General features: G+C 36.9%; 1 protein-coding gene across 1 annotated transcript; it reads right to left on the bottom strand.

The window, feature by feature from the left end:
• Window positions 1–2,380: 2,380 nt before the first annotated feature.
• On the bottom strand, window positions 2,381–20,507 carry cul3a (cullin 3a). The gene is made up of 16 exons (XM_073848675.1): window positions 20,306–20,507; window positions 15,843–16,040; window positions 15,277–15,390; window positions 13,653–13,813; window positions 13,403–13,517; window positions 12,270–12,498; window positions 12,021–12,166; window positions 11,619–11,795; window positions 10,558–10,728; window positions 7,678–7,785; window positions 7,382–7,506; window positions 7,127–7,223; window positions 5,581–5,715; window positions 5,300–5,486; window positions 3,074–3,219; window positions 2,381–2,993 (listed from the first exon to the last, which is right to left on the bottom strand). The coding sequence occupies exons 1-16, from the start codon at window positions 20,387–20,389 to the stop codon at window positions 2,862–2,864; spliced, it is 2,325 nt and encodes a 774-aa protein (XP_073704776.1). The 5' UTR covers window positions 20,390–20,507; the 3' UTR covers window positions 2,381–2,861.
• Window positions 20,508–22,901: the final 2,394 nt, after the last annotated feature.

Below are 22,901 nucleotides of genomic sequence, written 5' to 3'. Positions count from 1 at the left end.
TTACCATTTTGAATAGCCGCTATACCCACAATCTCTGTGCTTGTACAAAATGAGTGTGCTACTTCGTTTGCGTATTCTACGTCAGAGCGCGTGCTCATGTGACGTGACTGATGCCAAACTCGTGCACATTACAGATGGACGTGGCTGTGTATCAAAGGTAAAAAAATGATATAAATACTGTTCAGTTTCTCACAAAAACCGATCGTTTCGTGTCTTAAGACATCGAATGTATCGTCACGAGCCGCAGGGTGTAATTTGGATTTGTCTGTGCATGTTTTTGTTTACTTTTAAAGGTCTGGTGCCCATTCCACGTCCATGATAAGGCTGGCAGACTGCACCGGTTTTCGTTAAAAATCTTCGTTTGTGTTTTTCTGAGGAAACAAAGTAACCTACATCTTGGATGCATTGGGGGTAAGCAGATTAACATCAAATTTTCATTTTTGGGTGAACTATCCCTTTAACATCTACACCAGTGACTTTCAAGGCTGCATTTATTTGACCAAAAAGTAGTAATAATGTGAAATTCATTGTGAATTTGTGAAATATAGAGGGTTACCCGGATGCATGGCCATATTGGAGATACTCGGATGTAAACAACAGCATTGATTGCACAGTTAATATACTACTGAATACGTTGTTCTGCTGATTTGTGCTGTCTAAACCATGGAAAAAAGTGTGGAAGCTGTTAAATCATATAGAGAAGTACTTAGTAAGCAGGAAAGGGCACAATATTTTGACAAACTAAAGTTAATAGGTGGTAAAGATACGTACAAGCAGTATTTATTAAGATATTAGCCTAATATTTCACCTACCTGACTGGAAATGATAAGAACAGACACGAATGTTGTCAAGATTCTTGCCCTGGAAATCCTGGTTCAGTTTGGTCAAGCACAAACGCCTTTTGTTCTTCAGACAGTTTTTTGCACTCTTCTCCTTGATTTGTTTTGGCAGTCTATAGTACTCCAAATGACTTTCCCGGTTTGACCGATTAGTAAAGCCCAAAACATGACAATAATTAAGCATTTCAGCAGCAAAAATCAGCTAAATATGCAGGTTTCATTTGGTTCAGTGGCATTGTTTACATTCAGTGCCGCCGATTGATGACGTGTCCTGAAAACACTATAGAGTTTATGTTTTTAAGCATTTAATTTATTAAATTAACGCAGTAAGTTAAATTAAGGCAGTAACAAATTAAACAATATATTTTATTTGGGAACAATATGTTTAGTTTTTTTTTTTTTTTTTGAATAATTTCGCTTTGCAACTGTATTTAACTACTATTTAGTATGAATTTAAATAAGTCAGCCTCTGACATTTTTCCAAATAGTTACTTAAAATAAAAGTTAAAGGGATAGTTCACCCAAAAATGAAAATTTGATGTTTATCTGCTTACCCCCAGGGCATCCAAGATGTAAGTGACTTTGTTTCCTCAGCAGAACACAAACAAAGATTTTTAACTCAAACCGGTGCAGTCTGTCAGCCATATAATGGCAGTAGATGGGCACCAAACCTTTAAAAGTAAAAACAAAAAAAAAACATGCACAGACAAATCCAAATGACACCCTGTGGCTCGTGACGATACATTGATGTCCTAAGACACGAAACGATCGTTTTTTGTGAGAAACTGAACAGTATCTATATTTAAAATGTACTTTTAAAGGTTTGGTGCCCATCCACTTCCATTATTTGGCTGGCAGACTGCACCAGTTTGAGTTAAAAATCTTTGTTTGTCTTTCATTGAAGAAACAAAGTCACCTACATCTTGGATGCCATGGGGGTAAGTAGATAAACATCAAATTTTCATTTTTGGGTGAACTAGCCCTTTAATTAGTTAAATATATTGAAAAGTCTGTAGTAGGTAGATTACAGAACTGGCACTTCTATAATGATTGTGTTTATATACTGGTCTATCACTGTATACAATGTTGATACAGAAGGAAATCAAAGCTGTGGATTTTCCCACTGCTTTTGTTTTTTAGCTAACCTTTATTTCATCTGGGAGTCTCAGTGATGTTGTTACTCTTTCTTCAAAGCCGTAACCCGCTGTGCACATGTGTAGCACTCATCTGCTCAGCCCATTTCTGAAAACAGTTTGATTCTGTTTGGACCAGGGCCACACATAATTCAAGCTTGGCAGTAATGGCATTTTAGCGCTTTAATAGCAGGAAATTGGAGATAGTGATGTAGGGTCTAATTCTGCTAGTCATTTGGCTGCTTTTTATTTCACGTGCCTCGAGAGACGCGGTCACCTGGGACAGTGTGGTACGTTTGTATTTGTTTAATAAACCAGGAACAAAATGACATCGACATGTTCAGCATCCGCGTCGTCTCCGCGCCTCGACATTACCTCGGAAACCACAACGGCTTAAGCGGCAAACGGTTCAATATCAACATTTTTTATTGAATTTTTTTGTCTTATTTCCGTAGCCACATTTTTGGCTGTTTTGTTAGGGTTTTTAATAATTCTGCCTTTTATACAGTATTGAAAAACAAAAAAAAAAAAAAACAACATGTGCAGTGCATTCACATTTTCCCAAGGGATTCTTTTCATTTTGATCTCTACGAGGGTAAAACGGTGAAGAGACTGAAGCTGGATCCATTCATAGCAGAGTGGGAGTGATCTAATTAAAAAGAATCTACAACACAATTATGGATTTCTTAGTTTGCTTCCTGATTATTTTTCCCGATTGTATGGTTTATGATTTCTCGGTTTGCTTTTCTTTTAAATGAAGTCCGCTACCCAGAGTTCATCTTTTGTTTAAAAGGAACTTCCCAGTCCATGCGAAAAGCAGTCCAGAATCTTTTTTTATTTTCCTGTCTTTGTGTTGCTCGCCCGTCTCCTTGTGCAGACATGTGATCCACTACGCGACGTACGTGTAGACTTTACGATCCTCTGGCGTCCGGGCCAAATATTCTCTTTCTATAAGTCCTTCAATGCGCTTTTTAATGACCACAGGGCTTGGCAGGAACCGCGCCCTCAGTTGCTGGGTCACCTGACGGGACACAACCAGAGAGAGCATTAGAAATCTGCAGATACAATTTTTGAAACTCATAAACAAGAACGGACGCTCACCTCTGCTACCAGTACGTTGTGCTGCATCTTCTTCCTGGACTTCATAATGCGTACAACGGCAGCCTCGATTTCATGTTTCCTGTCATCGTCTACTTTCTGCCGCGTCTCCTTGCGCTCCGGGTCTGACTCGCCTTGCTTAGCAGCAACTGCAGAAGACAAGTTCAAAGAGTTTGTGGGGTACTTTTCTAAATTAAAACCATCTACATTTATATTAGAGCTGCAAACGATTAGTTGCAATTCATCGTTTATGTTTGCATACTATGTGTGTGTACTGTGTATATTTATTATGTATATATATATTTTTTTGTATGTTTTTGTATGTAAACACTTGTATATAATTTGTATTATATATAAATATAAATATTTTGTATGTATTTATGTATGTATGTATGTGTGTGTGTGTGTGTGTGTGTGTGTGTGTGTATTTATATATAAATAATAAATATACACTGTACACACACACACACACACACACACACACACACATATATAGTATGCAAACATACAAGTTATTTTGAATCAATTAATCACGACTAATTGTTTTGCAGCTTTAATTTAGATTAGTTTAGAGTAAAAGTACAGGGGCAATATCTCAACATTAAAGCTTCTTATCTTTTTATATCAGAATTCATCTCAAATAAATAAAAATGGTTTATATATTTGGAATATTTTTTTAAAAAGTACAGTTTTGTTGTATTTCCTTTAAAAAAAAAAAGGAAGCTGGGCACAAAATAGGATGAACAGTGTCAAAAGTGTAGTTATTATGAACTAAAAAACAAATAAAAATAGTTTCATTAATTAAACTGAAACTGGTATAAAGTAAAATATAATTTTTAGAAAAAAGTTTAAATGCAGCCTTGGCAACAAAAAATATAAAATGAAATATAATAAGTTGAAGTTGTAAAATTACTATATTAAAAAAAAAATATATATATATATAAAAAAAACATACATACACACACACACACACATATATATATATATATATATATTATATAAATAAGATTTTTTTCTGCAATTAAGCACAGTTTTTTGGGGAATTATTTCATAACATTTAGTTTTTATATGTATACTACTGTTACTAGCTAACAAAACTGTACTAGGTAACCATGTGATGATTAGCATCTTTGAGCTAGATTCAAAAGAATCTAAAACAGCCACAACCGAAACATGCCATCATTGTTTCGGTAGTAACAAAAGGGAACACATAATCCTCATATTTGGGGGAAATAAACAAAATTTTAGTACAGTTATGCAATTTGTTTTGTTGTATTTTATTATGTTTTAGAATGCAACTTAAAATTCTATAATGTGATGTGGTTGCTACCAAAGCATTACCGTCACTCCTGAAACATGAGATGTTTTGTAAAAAAAGATCAGCTAAGATGTTATGATACATTTTGGTTCAATGTATATTCAAACTAATGAATATTTAACTTTGAAATAAGTATGATTAACTTATTGCCATTTACAGAAAAAAATGATTCAAAATACAACAAATCTCATAAATTGTACTTGAAATACTGTTAAAAATTTAACTGTTATGGATTTACCTCTGAAAAAGTTTTTATAAAATAGCAAAAAATATATTTACAATTTAAATGTAAGCAAAATCTAAATGGGTCAATATAACCCTACTAATTAAATTATACATTACTGTATTTCAGTAGTGACAAATTTGGGGAGCAAAAATACTTTCTGAAAATACAATATGAGAATTAACTGCACAGTTACTAGAAATGTGTACCCTGGATAATTTGCATAAAAACAATTTTTTTTTTTTTTTGAAACGTTTCCAACTTTGGAAAAATTCTGTAGAATGGCCCATATACATCAAAACAAATGAAAAAGTAAATAAATAAAATAAAAATGAAAACATGAAAAGGAAAAGCTGATATAAAATAATAAGTGCTATAATAGTATATGCATAATACTGAAATACTGTTCAGCTCAAAACAATACACTACTTGTTATTATTAAAAAAAGACAGGCTGTGATTATAATTATGGCCACATCCCTGAGATGAGTCATTTATGTATTTGATCTATTTAAATGCATGTACGGGCGAAATTATACTTAATTTTCTCTGCTTTTAGCAGTAAACTATTGTCTAGTTTACTAAAACTAACAAAAAGCCCTATACTGAATTATTATTTCTTTTAAACAATCACTCTATTACACCCATTCATTCTGAATCAACAGCGCCCCCATGTGTCAGCACAATACCTGTTTGTATTTTGACTCTGTGCAGTTTGGAGGTAAACTGGTCGTTGACTGTAAACACATGGCCGCTTTCGATCTCTTTACTCTTGGGCTCTTTTGTGAGAACTCTCTGGGTGGGTTTCCCACAGGCTAGAGACTGCAGGGCCCGGACCAGCTCGCGTTCGGGGATGTCTGTCTCCTGCTGGATCTCCTAAAGGGTTAAAGAAAAGTGCACATGGGTGAAAGTTAAAGTGACTGGATAAGCAGAGCGTTTAGATCAGGAACAGGTGGATAGGAGGTTTTACCTCAAAGGTAAACTTATCTCTGTTGTTAAAGAGCATGAGGATGGTCATCTGGAAGGTGGACACCTGCAGAATGTGCTTCCGTGTGTTTGAGCCTGTTAGCAAAGCCCCGCCGACACCAACATCAGAGCCATCCTCCTAAAGAAACAGAGAGAGAGAGAGAGAGTCATTTAACTATTTATTCATTAAATAATTATAATCATTTATTACAAACAACCAACATGTGAGAAAGAGTCCAATGACAGTGTAAAGGAACAGAATCACAGCCAGTCAGAACATGTCTTGCATCCTGCTGTCTAATTTAATCATTATATATTTCAAGTATTTAAGTATATGAAATATTTATATTTTTATAAAGTATGAATATGTTTTATTTTTATTATAATATATATAGTCAATATTTGAAGTGGATCAAAAAAGTTAATCAAAGTTATCCTAAGACAATTTATAATACACTTCCAGTCAAAAGTTTTTCAACAGTAAGATTTTGAATGTTTTTTAACCAAGTGTCTTCTTACGCATTTATTTGATCCAAAGTACAGCAAAACAGTAAAATTGTACAATATTTTTACTATTTAAAGGGGCTATATGTAACTTTCTGAAATTTGAACTCGCGACTGGCACCTGTGGCCAAAAAAATGGAACTGCTCTTCCTTTCTGCTCGCTTTGCATCGCACGCTCCGCTGCTAAGAAGTTTAACATGAACGCGCTTGACGTCACATCCGCAGACAGCGTGCGAAAAATCAGACCCGACAAAAAATAGGAAAAATAGGATACAGGCTTATAGGTGCACCCACTGTGAGCTGACAAGGTGTCAGTATGCTCATCAGGAGATGTTTGAGTCATAAATGGTCAAATAAAAAGGCTATTGTTACGTTTATTTTTGGGAAAAAGTTACATATAGCCCCTTTAAAATATAATTTTTTTATATAACTATTTTCTGTTTGAATGTTTTAAAAGGTAATTTATTCCTGCAATTTCGAAGCTGAATTTCTAGCATCATCAGTCACATGATCCTTCAGAATTCATTTTAATAACTAATATTCATTATGTTGAAAACAGCTGAGTAGTTTTTTTTCCAGGTTTCTTTGAAGAACGGCATTTATCTAAAACAGAAATCTTTTGCAACATTATAAATGTCTTTATCTTCACTTCTGACCAATTAAAGCATCCTTGCTTAATAAAAGTATTAATTTCTATAATAATAATAAAAAAAAAAATGTTGAACAGCAACTAAAGCATAGAATGATTTCTGAAGGATCATGTGACACTGAAGAATGGAGTAATGATGCTGAAAACGTAGCTTTCATCACAGGAAATTACATTTTAAGACATTCAAATAAAAAGCAGTTATTTTAAATAAAATATTTTTGCAATATTACTGCTTTTCCTGTATTTTAGATCAAATAAATGCAGGCTTGTTGAGCTATCTTTAAAAAAAAAAAAAAACATCAAAAATCGTACTGTCCAAAACGTTCGACAGGTAGTGTATATTTTTAGTATTTTTTTTAATATTACTTTTTTTTTTTAGGTGTATGCATGCCTGTACCTTCTTGATGGCACCATAGAAGGTGGCGTTGAGGTCTGCAGAACCCATGTGGTGCTGGAGTGTTAGTTGCCTGCCGCTGTGCTTAGCCAAATAAAACCTGCGGAGAGTACAAGTCGCATGAAACTATAAGCGTTTACAGTGTGTCAAGAGATTATCTGCTTTATTTGATTCTGCACTTTGACAGATTTACTCATGTAATATCTCAATTTAACTGGAAAGAGAACACATTCAGGGTGTTTTAGGGTGTAGTCTTACCTTCTGAAGACTTCGAAGGCGTGGCGTGGTGAGGGTGGGATGTTGCATTTTGGCGTGGCCGACTGTGTGGGCCAGTAACCTGTGGTCAGAACTCTCACTGTGAGATCAACACCACAGAGCGACACCTGCAACATCAAGACAAACCACACAGTTTTGCATTTGGTGTGAAAGAACTCCTTTCAATGTTCTTTTTCTGTAAATGTAGACTTGGTGTGAAGAGGCTCTTTGGGTGCAGTAATTATAGTCAGCTTATTTTAAGAACAAAGGAGAATGTTTATGTGTGTGTGCATATGCACCTGTGAAGTCTGCAGGTGGTGGCGGAACTCATCCATAGTGGTATTAGAGATGCTCATGTCTCTAAACATGCCCTCCAGTTTAGAGGTGAACTGACAACCGCACTCCGTCTGAGAGAGAAAGAGAGAGAGCGAGCGCCTGAGTATCACATTTGACACAGAGGAATACAGTGAATAAAAGTAGGGATGGGCATTTCTGATCATATTTCATTTCGAGTAATCCACAGGTTTGAGAAACGAGTACTCGATTAATCAGGGGTGGAGTTTAAGCAAGGGGCGGGGCGTTTGCGTCACAGTCTACAGTAAACATTTAAAAGAAATAACAACATGAGGTGAAGCTGAAGCGCTTTTTCTACATGACGCATTGTATATAAAATTAATCACATAGCTTAGATACATAAATATGTAAATGTTACATTACAAATTGTATTTATCTACACAAAATGCATGTGAGCTTGAACTATGTGCCAATCATAAAGTAGTGGATGCGCTTCTCCCGTTACTTTAAAACAACGGCAACTGAATGTTAGCAGCGTTGTCGTGCACACATGCCATTACTTTTTCAGAGCTTAACAGACACTTTTCTGTTGCATCTTTCAGGTAGTTGGCAATGTTCACAGCTGTGTGTCTTTACCCGAAACCTTTTGACAACAGCAGACGTACGAGCTGATTAAAAATGTCAGATCATTCTCTTCCAGCAGGAGGCGCTATCAGAATGGTACACAAAGCAGCGCCGCAGCTGACATTGAAACGTGCAGCGCTCATATTTATTCAATGGATAGCCTTATAAAGTTTCATCGCAATTCTTGCCTTTTAGTTCCCACATTTAAAGGGATGGTTCGGAGTAGAATTGACTTCATTGCTATGCACTCCGAAGCCCATGTAAATACCCCATCCGAAGTTTTTTTTACCTTAGTCAAACATTTTTGGAGATATTAGAGTTTTTCGAATTGCTTGTTACAGGAGTGAATGGTACATGTGATGTATTTTGTAAATTGCACCACTAAACGTGCAAGTAATCTTACCAAACTTGTACAGTAGTGTAAATAGGTTATGTACTCATAAAAGGCTGCATCGGAACATTTGTAAGTCCGCCATGAGTGTTTTAAAAACACGTTTTAGCCGATCCCTACTAGTCTCAAAAACTACAAATGTCGACACGTCGACGTCACTTCCCTGGTTTGAAAAAAGCACGTAAAAGTCCTCCTACAAGTTGAAATGCACACAGATGTAGTAGGAGGACTTTTACGTGCTTTTTTCAAACCAGGGACGTGACGTCGACTTGTAGTTTTTGAGACTAGTAGTTCTCGGGTAAAACGTGTTTTTAAAACAGTCATGGTGGACTTACAAATGTTCTGATGCAGCGTTTTGTGAGTACATAACCTATTTACACAACTGTACAAGTTTGGTAAGATTACTTGCACGTTTAGTGGTGCAATTTACAAAATACATCACATGTACCATTCACTCCTGTAACAAGCAATTCGAAAAACTCTAATATCTCCATAAATGTTCGACTAAGGTAAAAAAAAACTTTGGATGGGGTATTTACATAGGCTTCGGAGTGCATAGCAATGAAGTCAATTCTACTCCGAACCATCCCTTTAAGACAACCTGAAATCATAATTAAGACTTTCTTAACCCCTAATAATACTGCAGTCATCAATGAAAATTAAGAGCTTATTTTAAACACCGACTTTCAAAAACAACCCTTAAGCCTACACAAAATACGTTTCTTTTTATTTTTTCCCTACTATGTGCGGCGCACAAGAGAAATATTAGGGAAGTAAATTAATATCAGCATATTGAGTATATTCGCCTATCATTGACTCTGAGAGAATGTGCACGTCAGATGCTGAAAGCACTGTTTTTACTTTCACTTTAACATATTGCGCAGTTTTTGCTTTGCTTGTGTAATATCCATTGGCTCACCTTCATGGTTTAAAACATAAATATGTATAAAAATGCAGTATAAAAAGATATATTTACAATATTTTGTGACGTAACCCCAACATAATGCGTTTTCCATCAACGTTTTTACATCTGTCTGTACGCAATGCGCCGATCTCTGCTCTCATCACTGCAAGGAAGATTGCACCCAAACGCTGACCCTGGTGTGCTTGATAAAAATTTTGTTATAAAAAATTAGCGTTCGGCATTTTTTTTATTTAATTATGTCAAGAGCTTTCACTGTCCGCATGAACGCATCTTGCGGTCCGCCAGTTGACGACCCCGGGTATAGAGCATCAATCCTTGCAGTGACCGTTTTGCGCGATGGGACAGTATAGTGGGGCTCAACGTAATTCATGAAACGTTTAAAACCTTCACCTTCAACAAAACTAATAGGCAGTCATTTCTGCTGTCATTTCTGCTATTAGCTGCGTCATCTTCTCTGCCCTGCCTTTGTCGCATTTCTGTCTGATGGTGAAATCTCTTATGCTCGTCTGACTGCTGGTGGTGGCATCGGCAACATCTGCTTTTTTGTGTTTATGTGCAAGATGGTAACGCATCTAACTCGTTGTGGAGTTGTAGACGAGTGTGGCGCTGCACATCTTACACTTGACTGTTTTTTCGTCAAGTTTTTCAAAGTGTTGCCAGACATCGCTGCACGCTTTAGAAGCCATTTTCGCTCTGTGATCCGGTCTTGTCTCTAGACCGCAACTTCTCACAGCCATAACCAATCAAATATCAGACTACCGCCCAAATACCAGCATAACCAATAAGAAAGAATGAATTTAATTAAAAAAAATAAAATAAAATGCATTTTTAGAGCCAATCGATCGTCATTTTCATGCTCGATCGTCGCTGATGGGTTCAAGTAATCGATTAATCGAGTACTCGGGCACATCCCTAAATGAAAGTAATGAAGGACATGATGTTCACCTTTAGTTTGGAGATCATATTTTTCTCAGAGTCATCTGAAACGCTCTTATTGGTTAAGAGTCTTCTGGCCAGGTGCTGTTTGTAGTAACGCTCAAACACGTCCTTCTCCTGCATGAACCTGAACAGCACCATGGCCTTATCCAAGATGGACTCCACCTCCTGTTCTGTCAGCTAAACACAAATAAAATGGTTAGGAATCAATTACAAGATCCGTAACTTTATAAAACCATGCATTAATCATTTGAATTTGAAGATCAGGGCAAATTTAACTTATTTTGTCTTCTGGGAAACATGTAACTATCTTCTGTAGCCTCTGAAGGAGAGTAGTAAATTAAAAAAAATATGATATTTAGGCAAAATAAGAAAAATGTACACATCTCCATTATGTTCAAAAGTTTTCACCCCCTGGCTCTTAATACATCAGTGAGCATTTGAACCTTCTGTAATAGCTGCATTTGAGTCCCTCAGTTGTCCTTAGTGTGAAAAGATGGTTCTCAAAATCATACAGTCATTGTTGGGAAGGGTTCAAATACACAAAAATGCTGGAAATCCAAAGAATTTGTAAGACCTAAAGGATTTTTCTGAATAACAGTGGACAGCTAAACTATCAAGGACAAACAAGGGCCTCATGAACAACTATCACTAAACAAACAAAACAGCTGTGGATTATTCAGGTAAGAACACAGTATTAAGAATCAAGGGGATGTAAACTTTTGAACCGGGTCATTTTTATAAACTCAACTATTATTTTCTCTTATAGACTATATGTAAACATCTTTTATGTGAAATATCTTATTCAAAGTCAGTACTAAATATAAAAATAACACGTTTTGTATAATCCCTCTTATTTTGGTAAAATAACTTTGCAGATTTCTGAAAGGGGGATTTAAACTTTTGACCTCAAATGCATAACAATCCTTCTACTTTCACTGGACAGTTGTTAAAATTGTCCATGGAGCAAATTAATGGTTTTTGTGGCAATACTGAACATAAAATTGACCAAATTTGTAGGCAGACCTTTCATCTGAAGAGCTAAAGATGCACTAAAGCTAATGTCTTACCCCCTTCACTCCTTTCTTGAGTTTGTCGTCAATGAAGAGCGAGAGGTACTCGGGTGATCTGGAATTGAGGTTGAGGAAATACTCAAAGTCTCCAGCGATAGTCTGTTTGAAGAGCCTGTCATTGTTAAAGGACTCCAGCAGAAACCGGTCGAAGCGCGACTTCAAGTCCAACAAACCCTAAATGATTCACAAGAAAAACACCATTATTACTACTTGTCACAAACCTACAGCTTGTTGAAGTTTACACATTTTCACTAGTCTGAACTCTTAAACCTTGGCAGATTAGTCTCTTTTTCAGGATGTAACTCAGCCAGTCTTGTAGTTTTGTATTAACTGAACAAGCCTCTGTATGTGTTGTTTTTTGTTTTTCTACTTTAAGTCATTGTGTTGGTGAATGTGTACCTGAATGTAGTCGACTGGGTTCTTGCCCTCTCCTTCCTCTGACACCAGCGCTTTCCCCTGTTCTCTGAGGTACCAGCTCATGCACTCGCACATCGTCTTCAGTCCGTTAGGAACCCGACCAAACAATTTATACATGCACGCCAGGTCTAAGAGAGAAAGCATGAAAAGATTAGAAACTTAGTAGAAGAGAGGAAAACAGAAAGCTGAATTCCTGACAGATGATAAATCAAAAAGTGAACGACTACACACCTTCTGTCTTTCCATTCTTGAGCATGTGGACCAGTCCAGAGTTCTCCATCTCTACGATGGTCTTCATGTGTTTGGAGATGAGCTCTCTCTCCACCACCTTCACGATGGGCTCTTCTGTCGATTTATCCAAGCAGTGCATCACTCGTTCAATCTCTTCGTTTATCCGAGCCTCCACTTTCTTGATGTAGACACTGGCACTGTTCTCCGCTAGGAACTTCTGACTTTCCATCTGCACGGACACACACAAAAGCAAAAACAGAAACATTATTAATAAGCAGATACAGTTGAGGTCAAAAGTTTACATACACGTTGCAGAATCTGCTAAATGTTAATTATTGTTTTTTTTTATTTTAAATATATATCTTTCTCATTTAGTACTGCCCTTCAGAAGCTACAGAAGATACTTAGATGTTTTCCAGAACACAAAATAAGTTAAATTTACCTTGACCTTTAAATTCAAAAAGTTACGTTAACCCTGGCTCTTAATGCATCATTTTTTATTCTTAAGCATCATTGAGTGTTTCAACCTTCTGTAAGTTGCATATGATCCCCTCAGTTGTTCTTAGCGTGAAAAAGATGGATCTTAAAACCATACAGTAATTTTTGGAAAGGGCTCAAAAACACAAAAATGCTGGAAAAACCAAAGAATTTGTGGGACCTCAAGGACTTTTCTGAAGAACAGCGAGCAGTTTAACTGTTTAGGACAAACAAGGGACTTTTAGGACACTTATCACTAAACCAAAATAAATAAATAACACAGCTGTGCATCATTTAGGTAAGAACGCAGTATTAAGAAGGGGATGTGAACTTTTGAACAGGCTAATTTTTAAATTCAACTTTTATTTTCTCTTCTGGACTATGTGTAAACATCTTTTACGTGAAATATCTCATTCAGGTCAGTACTAAATAAAAAGTAACATGCATTTTGTATGATCCCTCTTATTTTGCTAAAAAGATTACAAATTTGTATGTAAACTTTTGACCTTAACCGTATGTATTTTTTTGAATTAGGGAATTTAAACTTTTTATCCTTTTTGTTTTACTCAAAAAAAAAACTTATAACTTACAAATATTTTGTTGTAACCAAAAATAATAAGCAAACAGAGAAAAAGCAGTATGACAGCAGCACCCACCTGGAAGAACTCAGCAGACATGTCTAAAAATGGGATTTCAAAATCCTCCTCGTAGACGGACCGACCTTCCAACCCCAAAACCATCAGCATCTGACAGGCATTCCTAATGGCCCCTCTGTCATAAAACATGGCAGCACAAACAAGATACAAATCCCATCCTCTACAACTGTGTATGTGTCAAAACACTTTGTTCTTTAACTGAAACACAATAAAGAGACAGAGTGACAGAAGAGCACACACAAACGCACACCTGTCTACCACTTCTCCCCTGCGTTCTCGAGCGATCATGTCCAGTAGAGTTTGTCTGAGATGATCTCTGATGCAGCCATACCGCACAACCTGATCTCTGAAGATGATCAAGCCCAGATTGTAGACGTTCTCAACGTTATTCTGTTGAACATACACACGGTCCTAAACAGAGAGAGAAAGAAACATGTTCATGCAGGTTAAGACAGGATTCAGATCCAGACTTTGTTGTATTCAAATCTCTTTCACCAATCTTTCTGATTTTCAAAAATATTTTCATGATATGCCAAAACCCAGAAACAAGGTTCTACTGTTTTGCAGTCAATAAATGAAGAGGTTTTTGGTTAAATGCCTGTAATAATCTCAAGATATACAGTATCTCACAAAAGTGAGTACAAATTTCACATTTCAGCAACCATTTTAGTATATCTTCCCAAGGGACAATGAAATGAAACTTGGATTTATTTTAGAGTAGTCAATGTGCAGCTTGTATAGCAGTATAGATTTACTGTCCTTTGAAAATAACTCAACATACAGCCATTATTGTCAAAGTAGCTGGCATCAAAAGTGAGTACACCCTAAGTAATAACAGCAATATGTTGTTTAACCATGCAAAGCCATGTCCTATTCATCAGGCTTATGTTTTTGTCTGCTTGACAAGACCATACAAGGTTGTGTATCTTGTATTAGAGCAGTTTAAAATGCAACAAGTCGGTTTGCATAGGCGTCGTCCCAGAAAGAAGCCTCATCCGAAGCTGGTTCACAAGAAAGCCCACAAACAGTTTGCTGAAGACAACCTGTCCAAGAGCATGAATCACTGGAACCATGTCGTGGTCTGATGAGACTAAGATAAACTTGTTTGGCTCAGATGGTGTCCAGTATGTTTGGTGATGCACTGGAAAGGAGTACCAAGAAAATTGTGTCTTGCCTACAGTCAAGCATGGTGGTGGTAGCATCATGGTCTGGGGTGCTTGAGTGCTGCTGGTACTGGGGAGCTGCAGTTCATTGAGGGAAACATGGATTCCATTATGTACTGTATATTCTGAAGCAGAACATTATGCCTTCCCTCCAGAAACTAGGCCGAACGGCAGTTTTCCAACATGATAACGACCCCAAACACACCACCAAGATGACAACTGAACTGCCTTGCTGAGGAAGCTGAAGGTAATGGGGTGTATGTCTCCAGACCTGAACCCTATTAAGCACCTGTGGGGCATCCTCAAGCGGAAGGTGGAGAAGCACCATGTGTCTAACGTCCAGCAGCTCTGTGATGTCATTATAGAGGAGTGGAAGAGGATCACAGCAACAACCTGTGCAGCTCTGGTCAATTCCATACCCAGGATGATTAAGGCAGTGCCAGATAACAATGGTGCTAACACAATATATTGACACTTTGGACAAGTTCACTTAGAGTGTACTCACTTTTGATGCCAGCTATTTTGACAATAATGGCTGTATGTTGAGTAATTTTCAGGGGACAGTAAATCTACACTGCTATACAAGCTGCACATTGCCTACTCTAAAATATATCCGAGTTTCATTTCTATAGTATTGTCCCTTGAGAAGATATACTAAAATGGTTGCTGAAACTTAAGGGATACTGTATATATCAAGAATAAATAACTTACCATGTACATCAATATGTCTCTAATCATGACCATGGCAGTCTGATGATCATTCCACGCTTGATTTAACGTCTGCAGGAAATTGTTATTTAACGAGTGAAGCACGTCTTCTCGTACCTGAAAAAAAAAATCAAAGCTGTTTTGAGAGCAGCTCAAGCACATGGGTTTCATCCACCTGAGTGTACAATGACATCACCATGTGAACAACTCCACTGGGACGGGCAGGTTTCCGCCATCTGCGTCATCTCCAGAACTGACATCATTAACAGCCAGCACCAGAGATAAAACCCCAGGGTCTTCATTAAGCTATATATAAGTAGTGAAGATGTGAGACAGTGTCCTTCAGATCTTCTCAAATCAATCTGTTCAATTTAAATTCACATCACACGCCATCAAAATCAAAATCTTTTTAAGCAGAAAGCCGTGGTGGAAACACTGTAGCACACTGTCTCTTGTGGCTTACTGCTTTTTAAAAACTACATTTAACTCCCTTTAACATTTAAAAGTTGGATCCAGATCTTTATGGCCTTGTAAGTATTATAAGAAAGATCTCAGAGCAAAACTCATACTTTGTTGATGAGGTGTTCGGTGACCACCTCTCTGAGGCCCGTGTAGAGCTTCTCCCCATGTTTGTGCAGGACCATGGTGTAGGCGTTCCTGTAGAGCTCCTCAAAGCTCAGCCCACTGTTGTTCTTCCGCTGGATCTCCTGGATGGCGTTCTTCAGAAGATCCCATATGTTATTCACATACTTCTCATCCATGGTCATCTGCAAAAAGAAACAAATCACCATATTAATAAAACGAAATAAAAAGAATTTGCTTTATGAGCAGTGACCAAAATAGTTTTTTATTTAAATCGTGCAGCCCTATTTTTTCACACTTTTATGATGAATGGAAAGTTTAAATTGCATTTATTTGAAATAGAAACCTTACAAACCATAGAAAGCATGCATTATTTTCACTTCTGATCACTTCACTACATCCTTGCTGAACAAAAAAATCCTACTGACCTCAAACTTTTGAACTGTATTGTATATCAACTCAAGTTTTAAACCCTTGATGGTGCGTTCACACCGGACGCGAATGAAGCGGCAAGCGCGAGAGATTTACATGTTAAGTCAATGCAAAGACGCGAATAGCCGTCCTGCGGCACGAAATGCGCGAATGAAGCGGTTCACACGTTTGCCGCGCCATTCGCGTCTGTTGTGAAGTGATTTGCACGCGCGAATGGCGCGAGTAAACTCAAATGTTCAAGCGTTCAACTACGCGCGAATAGCGCGTTTTATTCGTGCAAGTCGCGTCCGGTGTGAACGCACCACTTTGCTCTCTGCACACATCACAACCTTGCAATTATATAAGAGGAGCCCTTATTGACTTTATTCAACACAGGAAGAAGTATGCTGAGTTCCAGGCTTGTTAAAAGTAAAACAACTTACTTACAATGTACTAACGTGCATTTATTGTGCCAACAAGGCTGCAGGTCACTTGCTCATATGCTAAACCTTTGGTAGATACAGGGGCAACTAAATCAATTTTGCTTTACGACCAAACCTACAGCCCAGCTTCAGATGACTCAGCAGAGCTCATCTCACAAAGAACAGGTCTGATGGCCAATCATATGTGTGAATTACATTTTTAAACAGTTGTGACTAATTATGCATGTCAAAACACTTCAGCACAGCTCATGTTAATTATAATGCCTGTCATGGTGTTAGTAACACAGCTCCTGTGATAAATGAACACGCATTGTAGATTCAGATGCAGAGAACACCTCGCTCTTCCTGTCTGTGGCTCTCTGGCTGCTAAGCCTGAAGACAGACAGGTCTTGAGACTCATATACCTGTGTAGACTAGTCTGTGGATTAAATCGCTTTGAAGGCTAAAATCAGTAGGAATGGGTGTGAGTGTGAACCTCTCGCAACATTTTGCTAAAAGGCTATCTGAATCACACTTGCTCTGGCAGTCACTAGTTTCGACAGAAGACCGCTGTGCTTTTGAAAAAGTTAAGCTAACACAAAGCGGAACCAGTTTTACCATGAACAGGAATCCCTGAAGCAAAACGTGTGCATGTGTGTCAAGCAAGTAAGTAGGTTTTCTAAACTGGGTTTCTGTAGGTTCAGGTCATGTCGATGCAAAGGCACTAATAAAGAAAGTCCAGAGAGACTGTCTTTGAAAAGCATGACATACATTTAATTACCTAAAACAGCAAACCTGTTAGAAGAGTTAGAGTTAGAAGTAGGGATGCACGATATGAAATTTTTTACCGATAACCGATAATTAAGTCCTTCTTGTGGCCGATGCCGATACCGATACCCAATACGTTCATATTTTTATATGATAATTTTGTGCACCCAGGAGAATACAAAAGAGATAAAAACATCTCAACTTTTCAGAATACCGCAAGCCCAAAGCAGGTAATGTGACATGAACCAACCAATCAGCTTCACCCTTTCCCTTAATAACATTGAAAGCACTGCCAAGGTGGAGAAACAGCTTATCATAGCTGCACAGGAATAAACATTTTTAAATAAATTTAATAACAGAGCTACTGCAAGCGATTTTTAATGCTGAAAATCCATTTATCCTTTGCTGAAACTTCCGCTTCTTTATGGAGAGCGCAGGTCATGGTTGCTTAGCAACGGCAGACGCCACGGCAGAGCAGGCTACAGAGCGGTTTGGAAAGAAAGAGAAAACGGTGCGTCTAGCTTTTTCCACGCGTTTTTAGGCACGACATGTGAACGGCCCCTAAAACAGATTCACCGCGGTGACGACCTGAACAGGGAGACCCTGAACTTTTGAATAGCAGTGCTTATAAACTGTAAAACCACTTTGCACAGTTTTGCACATAGATGTTTTTCTATAACTAAGAGATGTGCAGCAAAAGGTTTTGAAAATCTTCTTTATGATTCTCACAATTAAAAACTAAAGAGAAACTTGACAAACAGTTTGAATGCAGAAGAGAGCTGAGAGCCTGTGGGATGTATTGGATGAGAATACAGGCCACATATTGAGAGTATATTGAGTATGATTTCCATTGAATTCCTCTGACAGGGCGAGACATGTCCAACAAGTAAATGCTACTTCTGAACGAGAGCGATATCTTATCTTATTACTACTTATCTGAACCAAAACGACATTTACTCAGTCCTGGGGACATGCTGACAGGTGTCAGGGGCTTTCTAGACTTTTAAGAAAAGGATATTTCTGATGCATGGAAACATTTTCACTTCTCTGCATATTATCAAGTTATTCTGACCTAGTTCATTCCATCAGAGCATCACCAACACACTGACAGTCCTGCAATGCACATAATTTGTTCTGAGTGGAGCTAATAAAAGAACAGAAAATTGCAGAATGTTGCAGAGAGATGCACGTCATGCTGATGCAAAGTGCGCTGCAGGCACTGTTCAAGACAAAAACACAGCTGCTGAGGACATCAATCATCCGTGTGATTATCTACACCATACTAACCAACACCTACTACACCTGAGGTTTTCAAAATGGGGTTCTAGAACAACAGGGGGCTACAACAGAGCGCTAGGGGGGCTTGTAAAAAGGTTTAGGAAACAATTGTTTTAAACAAATAAAATGACAAAAGCTGAATAAGAAATGAAATTAAAATGAATAAAAAAGGTCGCATTTACATATACTTGCATAAATAATTACTAAAAGGTTAAAAAATAAAAATAAGGATTAAATAATTAAATAATTAAAAAATAATAAAAATGTGATTAAAATATAAAAATGGTCAAATAAATGACTATAAATAAATAAATTAATTACTATATAAACTATTTTCAAATAAAAAACTAAAATAAATAATATAATTATTTTAAAAAAAATCAATAAAATGTTTAAAAAATATATAAAAATAAATAAGGGATGAACAATACAAATATAATAAAAATGTGATTAAAACAAATAAAATAAATTTACACAAACAATAAAAATATCACATTTACATAAATCATAAAAATGTAATTTACATAAACAATACAAGGTTTAGAGAAAAATGTACAAGAAACAAAATTACTACTAATAAATAAAAAAATACATTTAAATAAATAATACAATTACATAAGGTTTAGAGAAAATGTAAAAATAAATAATAAAATGAAATTGATTAAAATAAATAAAATAAATTTACATAATCACAAAAAATGTACAAAAAAATTAGGAAAAATGTAAAATAAATAAAATGACAAATAATAATAATAAATAAATAAAAACTAAAAAAATAAATTTAAATAAATAATCCAATTACATTTACAAAAATCAATAATACATTTAAGCAAGCACAAAAATAAATAAATAATAATAAAAACAATGTAATGTAATTTTCCACAATATAATTTGTGTCTTTATGCATGAAAATATATATCTGTATTTCAAATTTTAGAAAGGGGTCCTTCAAACCAGCATGATCATATTTGGGGGTCCCTGGCATATAGACTGAGGACTGAAAACCCTTGATCTACACAAGATCAGCCGGAGTGTCAACAAAACACAACACCAGCCAATAACAAGAAACTAAATTAACCAGACAACACAACTATAACAATCAGTTTGGCAATATATACAGCATCAAAGACAATGAAAAACAACAGAACACACAACATCAACGGGCCAGTCTGACAACACAAGACCCAAAACCACATCAAAACACTGAAAGAAAACAAGCAGATCAAAAGGAAAGACTCCATATTCTCTGCAGGATCTACACTGCTGTGTATATTTACAGCTTTATGGTCAAAACACATATACTCTGAACGAGTTTTGAACACTTTCCACACTGGCTGTTTCAACCTTTCAAATCACTCACCTTTCTAATAACCGAGCATATCAACATCGTTACAACCCTGTTACTAATATTATCATGATTACACGCATTTTCTATTCTGTAACCTCTGCTAATATATCAAACTCAGCCTCAAAACATCTAAACCCGGTGTGGCCTGCTGCTCTGATCGATCCCCGGCTCTCGGGTTCTCCCCGCGACCGCCTGAGGCGCGCTCGTCTCGGCTGATACTCACGGGAAAGGCGCGGATCCGCATCTTGGTATCCTTCTTGGTGCCGGGTTTGAGGTTGGACATGTTTGGGTTAGGGAGCGATGCCATCAACAGATGTTAGGGTGGGTGTGTTGAGGGGAAACACGGACAAATCTCGCCCTCTTTCCCCCCCAGGTTTGAGTCCCTGTAGCTTACTCTCTCCCTCTGTCTCTACAGCGATGGCGGACGACTGGATGACATCTCGCGAGAGCGATGAGTGTGCTAACAGGAATGCACCCAATATCGCGAGAACGGGGGCCAGCTGGGGCTGACATGTGGTAAACAGCAGTCTTTTGGCGCTGAGGAAAGAACAACCTTCATGGAGTCAACGGTATTGTAGTTTAAAACAATGTCATAAAGTGTGATAATGACATCTAACGCCATTAGTATTATATGAGAGTATTTCTTACTTTTTGTTTCTAGATATTACTGTAACTAGGAGTATTTGTATTTAATCTAATACAGTATTTAGTAATTTAGCAGACGCTTTTATCCATAGCGTCTTACAAATGAGGAACATTTACACGAAGTTTACTGGTAGGTAAAGATAATATGAAAAAAAAGTAGCACGTAATTATATAGATTTAAATAAGATATACAGTGCTTCAAACTGTTTACCCGACACTTAATTAAGCAGCACTTGAAATATATGAACATATTTGTATTATATATTAGCAGAATATCAAACCTAGTTGCCTTAATTTTAATTAAATGTGGCACAAACTCATTCTGAGCAAAACATTGTGCAAATAAATTAAAAATATAACAGTTACGCCAAATTTACACTGCAAAAGTGGCACAGAAACGCTTTTGAAGTGGCATTTTGGTTTCTTCACAGCCTCCTCAGATGTGGCATAAATGTACGTATTTTAGGTATATTTATTTATTGTATGCTTTTCATAATAACAAATCATAATAACAAAAAGCTAACAAATTTACACCAAAAAGGTGGCACAGAAGCACTTGGCATTTAGGTGGCTTTACACAGACTGTTAATGCTGTTCAGAGGTGGTTTAAATGCATTTACATAGCAATTATAACTACAGTTGAAGTCGAAACTTTACACACACCTTGCAGAATCTGCAAAATGTTAATTATTTTAACAAAATAAGAGGAATCATACAAATTGCATGCTATTTTTTATTTAGTACTGACCTGAATAAGATCTTTACATACAATATAGTCCAAAAGAGAAAATAAAAATGACCCTGTTCAAAAGTTTACATACACTTGATAATTAATAATGTGTTGTTAGCTGAATGATCCACAGCTTTTTTTTTGTTTAGTGATAGTTGTTCATGAGTCCCATGTTTGTCCTGAACAGTTAAACTGAAGGAAAAATCCTTCAGATCCCACAAATTCTTTGGTTTTTCAGCATTTTTGTGCATTTGAACCCTTTCCAATAATGACTATGGTTTTGAGATCCATCTTTTCACACTGAGGACAACTGAGGGACTATTGCAACTATTACAGAAGGTTCAAACGCTCACTGATGCTTCAGATGGAATCACAATGCTTTAAAACTTTTGGAATTTAAAGATCAGGGTGAATTTGCTTTATTTTGTCTTCTGGGAAAAATTTAAGTATTTTCTGTAGCCCAGTACTAAATGAAAAAAATATCATATTTAGACAAAATAAGAAAAATTTACAATCCGTTCAAAAGTTTACACCCCCGGCTCTTAATGCATCTTTTTCCTTTTGAAGCATCAGTGAGCGTATATACATTGATGCGGGATTGCATCTTTACACTCAATTTTGAGTAGGCACTGAGCAGCCTTAACTTTGTGTAAAGACGCCTTAAATTTAATATTTTGTTTATATAATGCAACAAAATTCATGCATTTTAACTGTGGGTCATCTGGGAGGCAATGCGCTTGATACCACAGTGACTATAGGCTGGTTTGGCTCATTCAGTCATGTTTAACAACCTACAGGCAGTAGGAACAGTGTACACAGTTACAGTATTCTTGAGAAATGTTTTATATAAAATGGATAATAAGGAACAAACCACTGAAGTCTAGTACAAAGTAAAATAAACAATCTTCACCCTGCAGGTCCTGCCCGCACCATCTGTATCCGATTGGACATGGACACAGACGTAGGAAGTCGGATTGTGAGTAGTGAATTGAAACAATGCTGGACGGAATCCATGTTCTGTATGCTAATGCAGTTCAGTGCTTGTGTGGGAAAATGATACGCTACTTCTTAAACCCTGTTAATTTATTGTGATTGTTGTAATCTCTCTGCTGTTATTGCCTTGTTTCACCTTAAAGCTACGACTAATGCTGTTTCTGTTTGAAGTGTTAGTGAGGCCAGCAGGGGGTGTTGATTCTGTGATCTGCATGGGTTTTCATGCCCCAGTATAGAAATGGAAACACTTTACTGTAAGAAGGCAATGTCCTTCAGATGAGAAAATTAATGCGAGGTTGCTGTGGTCAGTAAAAATCCCAAGGTGTCTCTTGAAAAGAGTGGCCAAATTTGCCTGCTGGCAAGCACAGCTTCCTAAACATTGGCTCCTGTCCACTGATAACTGCTGTGTGGTAGGCTTTTGGTGCATTATGGCTGCATCTGGTGCATTGAA

This window comes from Garra rufa, chromosome 10 (genome assembly GCF_049309525.1).
Source record: "Garra rufa chromosome 10, GarRuf1.0, whole genome shotgun sequence".
NCBI lineage: Eukaryota > Metazoa > Chordata > Actinopteri > Cypriniformes > Cyprinidae > Garra > Garra rufa.
The sequence above is the reverse complement of the archived record's forward strand: the minus strand, read 5'-3'. Positions and strand labels throughout refer to the sequence as shown.